This window comes from Urocampus carinirostris, chromosome 10, assembly GCF_059441175.1.
Source record: "Urocampus carinirostris isolate Australia breed hairy pipefish chromosome 10, RoL_Ucar_1.0, whole genome shotgun sequence".
Lineage (NCBI taxonomy): Eukaryota > Metazoa > Chordata > Actinopteri > Syngnathiformes > Syngnathidae > Urocampus > Urocampus carinirostris.
In genome coordinates, this window is record NC_142358.1 from 39,768,699 (window position 1) to 39,784,883 (window position 16,185).

The 16,185-nt window shown below is 39.4% G+C and overlaps 1 protein-coding gene across 1 annotated transcript in view; it reads right to left on the bottom strand.

Moving 5' to 3' along the window:
* Positions 1-494: 494 nt before the first annotated feature.
* The window catches only part of ryr1b (ryanodine receptor 1b (skeletal)), an 83,127-nt gene continuing 67,436 nt past the window's right edge, over positions 495-16,185 (bottom strand). Inside the window, 18 exon segments of the mRNA XM_088345665.1 lie at positions 495-2,230; positions 4,052-4,103; positions 4,175-4,275; positions 7,346-7,410; positions 7,687-7,843; positions 7,945-8,079; positions 8,824-8,970; positions 9,048-9,108; positions 9,570-9,703; positions 9,773-9,815; positions 10,302-10,432; positions 10,635-10,892; positions 10,969-11,055; positions 11,195-11,372; positions 11,527-11,615; positions 11,692-12,998; positions 13,345-13,426; positions 15,797-15,901. Coding sequence (XP_088201791.1) covers positions 2,135-2,230; positions 4,052-4,103; positions 4,175-4,275; positions 7,346-7,410; positions 7,687-7,843; positions 7,945-8,079; positions 8,824-8,970; positions 9,048-9,108; positions 9,570-9,703; positions 9,773-9,815; positions 10,302-10,432; positions 10,635-10,892; positions 10,969-11,055; positions 11,195-11,372; positions 11,527-11,615; positions 11,692-12,998; positions 13,345-13,426; positions 15,797-15,901 — 3,228 coding nt within the window. The 3' untranslated portion in view covers positions 495-2,134.

Below are 16,185 nucleotides of genomic sequence, written 5' to 3' on the forward strand. Positions count from 1 at the left end.
TGTAGCGCCTTATAATCCGGTGCGCCTTATCTATGGAAGATATAGGACCAAAAACTATTTTTTGGGGGTGCGCCCTATAACCCGGTGCGCCCTATAGTGCGGAAAATACGGTAATTCAGTTTACAGGGTAGATGAAAAGAGGAGAATGGATTACTGTAGGGGAAAAGGTTCAGGTTTCGAGAGAGAAAGGGGGAAACTGAGGAACTGGTGGAGGGTCTGCATTCGTCATTAAAGAAACAGTGAGTTGCAGGTGTAGGTGTAGTAAAAATGGGGGGTAAGGATTGGGGAGGCTGGATGATTTTATTTATTAAAGAGAAAAGTGATTTGGTGTTGCCTTCTTTGGAAGAGCTGAGTGTGCAATGGAGTCCTTATAAAGAAGAATGGGTGTTGTACATGTTTTGAATTTGTGTTTCTGCCCTTTTGCTTCCGCACCACCCTGACTGGGTTGCTTTCATGCACATGCAAATCAGGACACTGGCTCCCAGGCTTTTTGAGTGAACCCGTTTTATTGTGAGCGCGAAACAGAGTTCAGTCAACGTGCGGGCTTGAAGGCCGCCCAAATCAATCCAATTTTTTGGCACCTGAGAGTCAGCACGCACTCCAAAATTGTCTTTGCCCCAAACGTCACACATCTCACTGCTACACGCTAACAACATGTGACATGTTGGAATCCTCCAAAGGAAAAAAAATAAATAGATGTTTCTCTGGTATGTAAAATACACCTTCTTGTCTTAAAGGCCCCTTTGAAACACGCACATTCAATCCCGCCTTCTCCTCGCTAACTGGTAAGGCCGAAAACAGTCATCGGCGTGGGAACAATAAATAAATCCATAAGACTTCAAAGTGTCAGTACAGTCCACTTGCACTGAATGGCCTCAATGGCACACACTGGCGAGCCTTCGCTCATGACTTTTTGAGGATTCAAAAATCAGAGTATCATTCGAAAAACATGAATAAACATTCTGAGTTACAAGTGATTGTCTATGAATGCACCCCAATGGCAGCCAAAATATGTTTCAAGCTAGACAACACAATAAGCTGTCTCAATGAAGCAAAATGCCACCACCAGACTGCTTGGTTAAAATAGCGCAGTATTTTTTGAGCCCATATTGGGTTATTTTCAAAAATAATTGCTGTGAATTACAAATTGAGACACAATATTTTGAGTTTCCTTACCCACTTCAGTCATGTGGAGTCATACATGTTAACTTGCAATGATTTTGAGGATCCAGTTCTACAAATCACTGTTTCTGCATATGTGAAACAAACTTATATTTTGGCTTAGTTGGTAGGAATTTAACTTGCTAGTTTTTGATTTATTTATTTTTAAAGAAGTTAGACAGCTGTCAATGAGAGCAGTGCAAGCCACCTAGCTACGATGGATAAATACTGGAAAAATTTGGTGGTACTAGTAATTATCTTAATCCTTTTAAATTCAAACATTCAATTTTGCCATAAATCAATAAGAAATAAATATCCACATTCCCCGAAAATTCTCTGCAATAATAATCTATATTGAATGTATCCCCTTAGCTTGCAAATGTATAATTCATGCAGTCATTCGTTAAGGCATTATTCATAATGTTTGTTTAGACTTGCAAGGGCACACATAATTTATAACTGCAAAGAAGGTTCTTTTTTAGTTTTAGCCCATTGAGCTGTCACTCGGTGATTAAGTTGGTATGAGCTGAGGAATAAAAATGGGTGCTAAAAAGTTAAATATTGATGACCCATATTATCAAAAGTTCTCATTGCAAATAAAGCATCTCCCCTCTCCTCTAAAGAAACAATAAGTCAAATTAAAAACCATTTACGTTGCAATAGGCACTAAAACACAAGCGTCTTCACGTTCACATTCAATCCGTTGGATGAACATGTTGCGTTCAGGCACAGTTTGGAGTGTAGATGAGCTGTGATGCAGACAACAGCATCTGATGTTTGTGTGAGCACGCATACGTTTAAAAGCAAGGCAATCTACGGGTATGTTGTTTTCTTTTTTTAAAAAGGCCTTAATCCTGTCATAATACTTTTTTGATCGATTTGGATGCTGCTGCAGTTAAAGTGTGCATAGATTGGTTGACTTCTCTACTCAGATGTGTCTGCCTATCTCAATCTTGCAAGCTCTTGGGTTGTGTTATCCAAGCTGATCCTCATACTGCTTTCGGAAGCAGTCCCCGGCTGGGAAGAAGTCCCAGCAGCGCTCTTGGTACATCTTCCACACGTAGGACTCCTAGGAAACGCATGACAGGTCAAAGTTCTAGTGCGGTCCAAAATAAAGTAAATATAAATCAAGGTTCGTACACCTTTTTCATGGCCAAGTACACGCACTTTCAAGGCCAGTTTGTCAAATTCCCTTGTATTTTCAAAAGAAGAAATCCAGCGCCAATCAAAAGACCTTTTTTTATGTGTACTTTGATGACTAAAATAGGGTTGCTATCTTGCTGCTAGGACATGCTGTACTCTGTGCTATTTTGAGCTTTTTCCTTCTTGTGATCTACAATATTATTGTCTCAATGGTCTGCAGTAAACTGACATGAAATCTGCCATTCTGCCTCAACAATGTATTTGCGCACTTGGCTTTGTCACAATTGTTTACAAACACGAAAGGGATCTATTGGTGTTGGGTAATAATTGAGTTGAATACGGAAGACAAAAAACTAAACTACTGTATGTAAAAAAACTGAAAAATCAGCCATTTTAATTATATTGATTGCTCTGAATAAGACTCCATTCAAGCTTTCAATCGACGGGTGATCTTTTGTTTTTGTTTCACTTATTTTGAAATGAAATGATCTGCATTTATATAGCGCTTTTCAAGTCAATGACTTCCCAAAGCGCTTTACAGTGTGCTTCACATTTCCCAATAGCGGCATTGTATTGCAGCCATGTAAGACGCTAACCTGCTTATTGGGGGTATTAGGGGTTCAGTGTCTTACCCAAGGACACTTCGACATGTAACACAGACAAGCCGGGATTCGAACTGGGATCCCTTGATCCCAACACGAGCGCTCTACCTCCTGAGCTACTGCATTTTAATTTATAGTTTTTGCATGTTTTTCAGAGGATTTAAATTTGTTAAAATAGAATTGTAAATAGTTTTATGATCTATTCATAGTACTAAAGAGTTTATAGTTCTAATTTAAATTTTATTGGTTTGCATTTTCAGGAATTTTGTGTCTTTGTTCGACTTTAAATTTGTTTAGTGTGTAAAAAGGTAAAAATGTTTTGTATTTTAATATTTTGTGTGGATCTGTGAATATTTTAATTTACATTTCACGTGTTTTTCAGGGATCCTGTGCAAAACATAAAATTACTGATTACTAAATAATTTGGTGCATATACCCAGATAGCAGCTGACATTGTGCCGGATCCATCCACAAGTCAACAGATCTGCATCGTACTCACGCCCGATCAGCACACATGTAGCAGTTATGGCCCGGACCGTTGGTCTGATGGTTGAATTGATTGGTTCAGGGCTGCTATGGGGCGGACCTTGCAGACCGAACGCGCGTACATTAAAATATATCTATTTTTTTCAAAGTAATCAATGGGTATGTGTTTTACTGATTCGGAACCTTTCAGCACATCTGGCCCAGTTTTGGTCCAGCTAGATTTTGCTGTTTGGGTAATATTTTATTATTATTGATAATATATCATACAAAAACAGAGGTTCCATTTGGGGTATTCTCAGTAAACCGAGCCAAAAAAGGGGGTTTTCTAAATAGAGTTGTCCTCTAAGGTGCGACCAGGGGTTGGTGACACTGCACATGATAACGCCATAATTACAATCCACCAAAGCAGGCGTTTCAGTGTCATTTTCACACCCTTTTATTTTATTTTTTCCTTCATTGATTGCATGGTTTTATAGAATCAGACTGCCAAGAAACATGGCAACAATTCCTAGCATATTCAAGAACTTTACCCAAAATTCAAGCATTTTCCTGACTTAGAAAACAACCTTAAAATTAAAGCACTTTCAACGATTTCATGCACACGAACCCTGATAAATAAGCCTAATAGAAGCTTAGACTTGACAGACAAGAGGACTGACCTGTCCCGTGTGCTCCGTTTCATCCTTGTTGATGAGATACATTAGGAAGAACCTGCAAGAAAAAAGTGAGGGATTACCAGTATGTAGTTAAAGAATAATGGGTGACCAAAAAGAGACACTCACATGTAATTGGCCAAGTTGTGTTCTTCCAAAGTGTGCGTTTCGAAGCCGTGCGGGGTCGTGTCAAAGTAATCACTGCCGATTCCACAGATGAAGCATTTGGTCTGTAGGAGGAGAACCAAGAGATTTATAACCATTTGGGGAAATACATAAAAGAGTAATAAAGAATCACTTATTCGATTACAGAAAACAAGCTTTTAGGATTGTGCATGACCCTGGATATAAAGAACATACAAACAAACTTTTTATGAAATCCAACATGTGAAACATCAAATTCTGTGTAGCACTAACAGGGTTTGCACCGTTCTACCTAGTGTTTGGGAGGATCCCTCGTCTCCCTGTCGATGTCATGTTTCATCATGCTAGTACCAATGATGCTGTTGTTAGCTACTCTGACTTTGTTACCCATCTGAAGAAGGATCTACATGAAGCTGCTCAGATTGTACGGAGGAACACTCTCAGAGAACAGACTCGCCATGCCAAGCTGTACAACCATAGGGCCAAAGGATCACCCCTCGTCGTGGGAGATCGGGTGTTGTTTGCCAACAGAAGTGTCCCAGGGAAACGCAACGCTACAGTGGGCATTGCACGTCACACTGGGTATTTGTATATTGTATTCTTTTTGCTTTATTATTGTATTGTTCTCAGCTCAGGGATGCTGCTGGAAATGTGAATTTCCCTTCGGGGATGAATAAAGTATCTATCTATCTAAAACCAATGACTAACAAAGATTCAACAGTTGTTTCCCACCAGGACAGACACTAAGGGGAATGCATAACTTCAAGGTCCAGTATTTTCAAACAACATTGAAAAGCCATGGATCTACCACAAAAGCTATTAAGTTTTAGAAAAAGTTAGGTGATGACCTTAAAACTGGTTCATATTTAAATCAAATTTCAAAAGTGTATACTGTTTTTGGATAAATATACTAAATAAGATTAATACATCAGGATTTTCTTTGGGTATCATATGCTATAGGAGTGATATTGTTATTATAATTATGAAATCTTTGGTATCGCATTATGTTTGAGCTATAATATTGAAATGTAATTTTCTTTGAGGAATACATTTTTGTTTTCTTGTTTTGGTTTTGAATACGTTTTCCCTGAAAGGAAAACAATGTAACAGGGGTGGGCACCTAAGCCTCGGCTTCAGCCTACTCCCTTTGGGCACAGGTTTAGAATAGAAGATAGAATAGAATAGAATATACCTTTATTGTCATTGTTACAAATGGGCTAACATATTGTGACAACGAAATTGGGCATGACACTCCAGTTTTACACACTCATAGTGAGGTATGAGCAAGAAGATAAAGGAACAGAGAAGATAATGTTATAAGACAAGGGGGATAAGGCTATAGTTATAATTTACATGGTATTTACACAAGAAATGTCGGCATGTGGGATGTTACATACAGGGTTGTCGTGATAACGTTGGTATCGTAACGGTTGTGCAATATTGCATTTGGTGCAAAGTCATCATAGTGCAAAAAAAGTCAGCATGAAACAGGAAATGGTCAGACATTGTGCAATTTGAGCATTAAACGTAGTGCAGTCGACATGTGCAAGAACAAGATATGAGTAACATTATATTCGTATGAGGTAGTGTTGGCACGAGTTTTCAGGTTTTTTTTGTGCGGTGTCTGTTTGAGCAGTGAACAAACATAGTGCAGACAGCATGTACGTGAGTACCATTTACATACGTGTGAGGTAGTTTTTTTGCAACAGTTTTCAGTTTTTTGTGCGGTGTCTGTTTAGGGTGGTAATGGCTGTGGGGAAGAAACTGTCTCTGAGTCTGTTCGTTTTTGCTTTGTGTGACCTGTAGCGCTTGCCGGAAGGCAGCAGGTCGAAGAGATGGTGGCCGGGGTGAGAAAAGTTATGTATAATGTTATTGTATTGTTATTGTATTGTTCAAATGTATTTTTTCTGTTTTTGGAAAATATTTTGTTGTTCCTTTTTGTTAATTCATACATCCGACAGTGAGCGCTAAGCCACGGCCACCTTAGTTACGGTATCTATGTATCACAAGCTTAGCAAATATGGCGGCCGAAAAACAACGAGCCACCCAATAGTCAATATTCCTGATGGCATAGCCATATCATTTCTTCCACGTTATGCAAACTTATCTCAAAAGTCGGTCGAAAAGGGTCTCAATTATGATATGCAGACTTATAGTCATGGCATCAAGGTATCCATAAACGCTAATCTTGCAGGGGGGATGCAAAATGTTGGTGATCTACGAGGAAGTCAGAAGCTCCTTACCAACTACACATAGAAATAGATTCCGATCTGTGAGAGATAATGGTATATAGAGGATATACACATTGAGTGATCCAGTGAATCAAATTTATTAAACAAGTGGTGAAATTTCCATTTGTTTAAAGTCTCCGGTGAGAAAAATATGGAAATTACATCACAAGTTTCGTGAATTTGATATACTGGATCACGAATCGCATATTTCATTCATCCTATAATTGACTATTCTTATTTTAATTACGAAACGCCAAATTCACTTGTATTTGTTATTGTCTTATGCTAATGAGGGTGCAGCGATATATAGAAAAAGTGCAAGTAAAGCGGCCACAGCAACTTACAAACTTCACACCAGTAAACGAGGACCGCATTGGTTCCTGTGGTTATTTATCTAATTATTGCAAAACACATACAATAAAGTTATCCATTAACTGAGAAAAAAAAAATTATACATTGAATACCGTACACCAATCCCAGACTACGAAGTGACCGATGTTACGTCAGACAAATTCAATGGCCAGAAGCTCACAGTATCATATTCTCTCACTGACAACGACCCGATCCAACAGAAGCATAAACTTCAATTTAATAGAAATATAACACACACTGTAGAACAAATAACTTTGTTCCGGGTCCCACCAATCCTCTACACGTTGATTTGATCGAGACATGTACATTGTTTGTGATCTAAAGATGGCCAACCTAAATTGGCAGCCACCGGCTGTCTGCCTCATGTTCTGATTGACTAAAAACAAGCGCCGTCGGATCTATGATTTAACGGTTGATGCTGTTTTTATATTTTTGGGTGCTGTGCCCGGATAAAAAATATGAATACCCTCATTCACTCAAAAATAGGCGAGGCAGACCGTGAAACAAAATAGTATATCAAAGAGGAAGCAAGCACTAAGATGGGTGAACTTACCTCCATGTCCTCCCTGACCTGCTCCTGCTGATCTCTCAGTTCCCCGAAAGCATCAATGATCAGACCTGGAACCACACAAATCATTGTTGGTCAGGACATTCACCACAAGGACGTTAATAATAACTTTAACATAGTGATATCACGATAGTAAGATTGCCTTAATATCTAGAGAGCTTAGAGTCACAATATTTAAAGGATTGCGTCTGGTAAAACGTAGAGATTGTGTTTTGTATTTGGGGGGTTTAGCATTTTCTAATGGCAAGTCTATTACTGTGTTGTTGTTTTTTTGCGACTCAAGCGGAGTCTACTACAATTGCTGCTGGCGAGCGGCAGTCTGGTACCCTGAATGATGGCCAGCAGGATGACGATGACGAAGAAAAAGAAAGTGATATCGAAGACCACTCGGTAGAGCTCGTATTCGTCCCCGGCCGGGTCTTCGATCTCATCACCGATGCCGCCACCGGCTCGGACTCCGACGTACATGTGAAACAGGTAGCACTGTGGTGGAAACAACCAAGAGGATTACAACAAAATAATGGTAGAGCTGAATTGTGAAATGAAATAATTTAAAATCCATTATAGTAAAATATGGTACGCACCGTCATCATGTCGTCGCACTTCATGTCAGGCTCGTCCTCGTCCTCGCTCTTGTTATAGAACTTGCGGAAGAAGTTGAAGGCCACAACGGTGTAGAGGTACACAACAACGGCCAGCAGACCCACCGTCATCATGAGCTATGAACAACACAAGAAGGAAGAAAAAGAATAAGTCTTATTTTGTTGTCTCTTGCTAGTTTGTACTTTGGCAGACTTTCTGAAATGGGTTAATCACAAAGTTGATGTCCCATTAAGGATACAATTCGAAAACAATTGAAAATAAATTGAAACAGTCTATTTGACATTACTGAATGAAGGAGGATCAGTTTTATGAGAATTACAGTTACGTTTAATGACAGAATCATTTTTATACCTTGCACACAACCAATATACCATATGTAGAATACATTAAAAAAGCAAACTAATACAAAGCATTAGTTGGTAAAAAAAAAATCAACCTAAAAAACACCAAAAATAATAAAAAGGATCCTTGATATTTTTAAACAACATATTGGCCTCTATTAATCACCCCCAATTTCCATAACTTTTGAATACCTCTCTTCAGCAGATCCTTTCTAAAAAAGGACAATCTTTTTCATTAAGCTCCATCACTCTTTTGGTCTGGAAAGGCGTACCACTTCTGCTAAAATGAGTCAGGGGATCTTCATTTTTATTTAAAAGGACTACATCATGTTTAAACAAAACCATTTGATTTTGCCCAATACGATAAAACAGGATTGGAAAAATGAAAGTATGTGATCACAAGGAAAACTCAATATGAGCTGGTCTGAAAAGTTCTGCTATTGTTCCGAAAAAATAATTTGTTGCAAACCATATTTTTCAGATTTTGGCTGTGGTTTCCCAAAGAATTTCTCCCTTCACCTGCTTTCCGTTGTGGGTAACCGAGGACAGGATAGTGCGCAGAGTTTTGACGCCCATGGCGATATCCAACAGGTGAGCGGCAAAGAAGAAGTTGTTGTAATGACCAAGCATAGACATGAGCATGTACCAGACCAAGTACAGGAAAGTCTACAAGAATTGGAAAAAAGCAAGTCAGAAAGGGTTATACAATTTCCTATCCGAACCCTTTGGTGTCTTGAACTCACGTTGTCAGTGAACACAACACCAAACTTCCAGATCTGGTACTTAATGTCAATTGAAGTTATCCTGAAAAAATGCAGAGGAGATTCATAATCAGGTAAAATATTGAATCTAAGACAAGCAACTTCAGAAGGGCAAAATTGACTACTTATTGTAAGTTAATAACTTTCCGTAAGACAGTGGCTCTCAAATAGTTCGGCGGGCTCAGTCAATGGGTGCGCGTTTGACCCTGGGGACATTTTTCTATTCTTTAACTGTTCGATAAAAAGGGGGCAATTGCACTTCCACTACACTATCGGGCAGTGGCACATCAGGATGCCCTTGACAGAAAATAATTGAGAATGTGACAACGACTAAAAGCTAGCTTCTACTCAGTTGTAACGGCTGAGGCAAAGATGACTTTCTAGCGTAAGCATTCATTCATTTACAGTAGCCCAATTCTAAAAGTTTAGCAATAGCATTCAAGACTTATCTTAGCATGAAAAAGCCCCATTATTCAAGCTTAAATGTGGGCAGAACAAGCATACCAGCTAAAGACCGAGTTATCAGGCTCAGGTTTCTTGTCATGCGTCATGGCACTGACATCCAGTGAGGCCAAGTCCATTCCCAGCAGCTCTGCGATTCTCTCCCTTCCATAGATGTCGCCATATTTATCCAGCACCTTGGAAAAATATTTTTTAATGACTCTTTTTTTTTATGTTGAACTATAAGAAACAAATGAAAAGCTCACCTTTCTTTTAACAAACTTGTCCCAGTAGTTGTTAGGGAAAGTCCTGCAATGATAGGAAAAGGAATCATTATAATTCATGTTTTTATAAGGTATCCAGTTTCCATAATAGATGAACATACATTTGATCAATTTTTACATGAAGCAGGTTACCAAACAATTCACCAGACAAAGTGGGGGTAGGAAGATTTCTGTCATCTTAAGATGGATTCCAAAGAAGAACCCTGAATAACCATTCAATTCCTTTATTTTAAAACAGAACACTGAACTATTAAATAGTTTTTGTCTAGTGGGTTTAATATGTCAAAACCATGAATTTTTAATTCTGCTAAAAGAGGATGACGTGACCACCATTTGTTTTGAGAAATGGTGCGGATTAAACAAAAGTTTTAACTTTTATCGTCAGTTTAAATTTAAAAAGTCAAACATTATTGTTCAACAAGATGGCTGAGATTAATTGGACCACGTTTATTCTTATTTTAGAAACAGCCAAAGAGTTTGAATTGGCATTTGGTAAAATATGTGCTCTTACGGAGTGTTAAGAACCAGTCTGTCCCACTGGCCCTTGATATCGTCGTCTTCAGGCTGTTCTGTCACATAGACACCATCGAACTCCAGCTTTCTGGCCAGCTCTTTTTCTCTTTTGAAGATTACCAGAGGAACCTTGATGGAGCCATGACAGGGAGAATGTTTGAATGTCAATTCATTATGTGCAAATGCGTTTACTGCCCACAAAAATGAATAGAAAATCTGTGGAAACATATTTAGGTTTTCACCAACTTCTATTGGCACTCATTTCACAGATTCGAGAACTATCTTAATTCAGATGAGTTGCAAATCATATTCAAAAATTCAAACCTTTTACCTTGAGGCAGTTATAGCCGATGATACAAAGAAATGATATGACAGTGTGGACAATGCTGAGGAAAGCCAAGGCGGGTTCCATGTATCCAGTGCTCTCTTCCAGGAAGTAGTAGAGGGGCCCTTCTTCTTCATCGTCCTCTCCTCCATCTTCAAATCCAGATCCTTCCTCATCACTACCAGAGCCTTCAAACAGTCCTGAGCCAGCTTCAAACAGACCAGATCCTTCAAATTCTTCCTCGCCTGGCGGACTGTCCGACACCTGAAAGGAACGAACAGAAAACACGTTTTCTTACAGTCGTTTTGAATTTTAAAATATAGTCAGTCCAAAAACAAACCTTATAGAAAAGCAGTATAAAATTGAGGGCAAAGGCGATAAAAAGGGCCAAGAAGCGCAGGTTGTAGAAGTTTCTAGAGAGGTAGTTCTGCAAGGAGACATTAAGAAAAATAAGTTAAGAAATGACACTTATACATAAATACAGTGATCAAAACATCATAAATACTAAAAATGACATTTGATATCTGAAAATACAAGAGTAGTTTGAGATCTGGGAATCACCCTACCATGAATTTTATCCTCTGGACCTCAAGCTCATTCCACAGCTCAAAGCCTTCCTCTGCTAGTTTCTTCTCCTTCTTAACCTTGGTTTTTACCGCGGGCTCCTCTGGCTCCTCAGGTTCTTCCTCCTTCACCTCGGGCTCAGGCTCGGCCTTCTCTGGCTTTTTCTCGTCGCTCTCAGTTCTGTTCATTTGTCAAAATAAAAGCTTTCCAGTTTGCTACCTGTCAACACTGAACTGAATGATTCAATTTAAAGAATGAGAGCATAAACGCACATTTTCAAATTCTTAGTATTATTACACAAGCCATAATACACTCAATTAGTGAAACCACATACTCTGCTTTCTCGGTCTCTGGGGCAGCTTCTTTAGTTTCAGCGGTTTCTCCTCCTTGTCCCTCTTCATGTCCTTCACCTGCTCCGTCCAACTAAGGTAAAGAATGCAGATGATCTCTCAAGTAGTGGCATAAAATCACTGAAATATTAAATTAGTTAATTTCTTACCAATTTCCTCTTGAGCAGCGGCGTTCCCTCTGGAGTGGGTGGTTCTTCTGGTGTCGTCTCCCCAAAATCTCCAAGTCCGCCAGGAGCGTTGAAACCAGGCAGACGTCCCCCTTCTCGTTCCTCTCCGTCCTCCTCTTCCTCTTCGCCTCCCCCCGGTTCCATGTCAGCTGCTCCATCAGAAACTTGAACCTCTCTGGCTCCTGGCTCAGGCGGCAAGTCCCCGTGAACCTCGTCCTGTGTGGGGTCCGGCATGCTTGCAAGGATTTCAGTCACTGTCATCTTCTTGGCGCCCTCCACCAGACCTCCGCCGAAGAGCGCTTTCCAAATGAGAGTGAAGAATCCCTTACAGATGTTGTAGACAAACATCAGGATGCCCATGAGGACCCTGTAGACGAACGTGACTAAGCCTATCACCATCTCCTTTATGGTCATCTTGCGCAGTTTGCGGTAGCGCCGACGTAGGTTGCGGAATGTAAACATGTTGAAGAAGTTGACCACGCTAGAAATAAAATCTGCAAAGGCCGAGGTGGACTCTGGCGGCTCCGTTTCACCGTTGCCTTCCTCCCCTTCGCCGGCATCACCCTCTTTGCCAGTCTCCTCTTCCTCTTCCTCCTCATCTTCATCTTCGGCGCCTTCTCCCTCAGGCTCTGAGATGGAGGCTGCGATGTTCATCTCAAAGATAGTGTCCTCGCAGAAGTTGACAAAGAGTTCCATCTTCTCGCTCTCGCCGCCCTCGTTGACCACGTCGAAGATGAACTGCCGCTTGGACTCCCGGACCTGCGGCATCTCCCACTGATTGCGGTTGGCCTCGCTGATCTCAAAGTAGATGCGCTCGATCTTGCGGCTAGCGCCCATGATCTCGATGCGACCCAGGAAGGGACGGAAGTAGTTGAGCACGCTCTCTGCCTGCTCCAGGAAGTTCTGCAGGCGGGTGTCGTGTGGGACGTGTTCTGACAGGTTGGTGAGGAGGACAGCAATGTTGAAACCGATGTCCTTGGCTGGCTCTTGGAAGCGGTCAGCAAACTCTTCAAAGTTGATCATCTCGTTCTCGTCAGCCTCAGAACAGGAGAGGAGGAACTGGATTTCTGAAGGAGAATACTGCTTCTGGCTGTCCATGGCCTTGGAGAAGTCCTTCTTGGAGATGAGGCCACGGGGATCGCTGACATAGTCCCGGAAGGCATCGGACGCCACAATGTCCTTCAGCTTGAGGAACATGTCGAAGAACTTGAGGATCATTTCCACGTTGCTGGAGGACTCAACCAGCATATCCACCATCTGCTTGGCAATGGTGCCGTTAACAATGTTACCTGGAATGTGAGGGCAGAAGTGAGTTAAACTAAGCTGCAATTGCTATTTGAGACATATGACTTTTGTTAGGAGGTTGGGTCATGGGGACAATGAATGTTATGTCATGAATGATCTGTTTAGATTGTCTAGAAGTATTCTAAAATTTCCAAATGAGAGTGTTTGCTGCATATACCAACCTACATCTACCTTCCGAAAGAGTACTTTTTTCCTTGTTTCACCAGAAAAAAGTTGGATTTAGTAATCACTCCTTTAGTAATCACCACTATAATATGAAATTGCTTCACACAAAAAGTGTTTTAAAATGCCTTTTTGGTTTCATTTATAAACCGAAATTTCAGGTGTTACCTTCTAGTAGAGAAAGTAGCATCACCACCATGTCCTTCTGCAGATCCAAAAGCTCTTTTAACAGCCCGATTTGACTCGAATCCTGAAAAAAGGGTAAAAATAATCAAAATAACAAGAGTCAAAAAGAAACTATTGATTCCAGACTCTCCTTGGAGGGCTAAATGTGGTCCTTAAAGAATACTTCTAATGGGAAAGTAAGGCATTGAGAAACAATACCTCACAGGGTGTTCTATTCCAAAAATGATCCTGGGTTTGCGGTTATTAGGAAGAAGAATACAGTTTTAACACCCCAAAGAGCACACATGGAAGTAAGTTGGACAGAAAGAAAGACACTCTGGAGTAGGAAACATCAGCTTTGCCGCTATAACCTGAAACTTATTGCAGCCTGGGTGGAAGGAAGACGCAGAAAGCACATAGAAATGTATAGCAAAGTAATTTCCAGCACTAAAAAAAAATTGCACTAGGTCATTTAGGAAAGCAAAAGAACAACTAAAACCATGTGACTCCTGGCCAGGTCAGTCTTATTTGAAGGCTTTTGAGTGCACTTAGGAGAATTTATTTTGTTGTTAGATTCATATTGTAAGATTAGTTTCATGTAATAGGAACATAAGATGAACCTTTCTGATCTTTTTCCAGAATTTGAAGTCCATCAGTTTGACATATAAGTCATATCTATCAAACGGCAGATTTGCGTCATGTTATACTGATATGTATAGAATTCTAGAAGCTTCGATTAGACCTTATAGTGAAATTAAAATGGTGAGCACGGCACAAAAATTCATGAAACACGTTTCAAAGGTGAGCTTGATTTAAATTGCTATCAAATAGGTTGGTGTATTTCAGTAATTCATAATTCAGAGCAGGTTCCTACACTGAGCATGAGCCTTTGACAAAGGGTTAAGTAAAGATTAGATCTTTAGATTGCTAAGTAAAAGCTCTTGTGTCTGCATCTTGTTGAAACACAACTTTGAATTACTATGTAAAATACATAACCTGACTTGGACTAAAATTGGCGTTTAAAATTGCTAAAGTGTAACAATATCATCACACTATGCGCTTTATTTTCTTACTTTGATATTGGAGATGGAGGAATTGAAAAACATGACGCTAAAACCTTATGTTCTAGCAAGTGTTGGCCTGGTACAGTGTTCCCAATGACAGAAAAGTTCAGAAAAGGGAAGGTAAAGGGATGTAGGTAGACAATACATATATATCAAGAATGAGGAAGCAGTTGGAGAGGTAACTGGTATAGAATGAAACAAATTTAGTAAATGCTTTAAATGGAATGTTGCTGGGGGTGGAAAAAGAAAAGTCTTACGCCATTTGGTTGTCCCGGATCAGGATGCATCTATCAGGGATATAAGAAATGTTAATTTCTGCTCCAAAACAATCTTACTCTTTAAAAAAATGGAATTCAAAGAACTGCATTTTACCAGTAGCAAGAGGAAATTGGATGAAAAATAAATTTTACAGGTACTATGTATAATAAAACCTTTTTAGTAGAGTGCAATTTATTAGCAACACACCACGTCAGATGGTACAGGAGTTATTGACACACCATACATGAAAACGAAGGTCAGTTTAACAGCAGCAGACTTGTGGATTAGGTCACCTGAATGACTGTAAATAAATTCAATATTAGAAACGAGTGCTGACAGTTAAATAAGAGTCAAGTCTTTAACGTTGGCAGCACCATCAGAAATAGGACAGTCAGAAAAATGAATAAGGTACATGAATGAATGTTTATATTTCTAGATTGTTTTGACTATCTTTACTGGATTCAAGATAAAGATCACACTGGGGGCTAAGTGAATCATCAAGTTAGCATTATGTTTGAACAGAATGACCATCATATTTTACTTTTGATATATGGAGAGAAATATGAGTCTATAATACCAAAGTAAAACGTCTCTAAAATTAATTTCTGCTAATTATAAATGACTGAAAAAGGACAGAAAGTTCCCCAACAGTCTGTTCTCAGAATAGTTGTCACAGTAATATGTTAACACAATAACATCACATTAAAGGAGCCAAAACAATCTGGCAACAAGGAAAAATGTGAATAACTAGTAATGAAAGGGGGAAAGGAGCACAAGTTAATAAATAAGGTTGTAATCATTGAAATAGGTACATACTTTATTCTGAAGAAAAGCAGAGGGAATCGAAAACAACATTTGGTTATTTCAAAAATCATTATGATGCTTTGCACATATTTTTTTCTGTGAACATATTTTACAGCAAAATACATTTCATAGAAAAGTAAGAAAAAAAAATGCGGTTTATATTTTCAAAAATATGAAAAAAAGAAGTTTCTCAATCATATTTAAACACCAATCACTATTATTAGTTTCCTTTTCCAGAGGACTTAATTCTTCATTTGTTGCAATTAGACATAATTCTTGTTGCAATTACATTTTGTAAAATAAAAATAACAAAATGCAATGTGTTTTACCTGAGCCAACTTCATCATCATGTGAGCAAAGACGTGCAAGAAGCCCACCACGGCGTCCCACAGCCTGCTGTGTGCCAACGACTGCTGGTTGCCTGTACACGGTCCCTGTAAGTCAGGGCAAGTTGTCAATGTGGATTTTTTTAAACTTTCAGTCACCACAGCAGCACAATAGAAAAAACTCTGTGCTTGAGTAAAATACTAATGAGGATTCAAAAAACAGGACAGAGGTCTAAATAATTCCATCTTCTTAATAACTTCCTGAGTAACAGACAGCACTTCGTATCGTTGGGTTCCACAATAGCATCTGCCCTCACCATTAACTTGTGTACTTAGCTCTATAATTTACACACTTAATACAAATTATAAAATCAGTCCTTACTTGAAATACT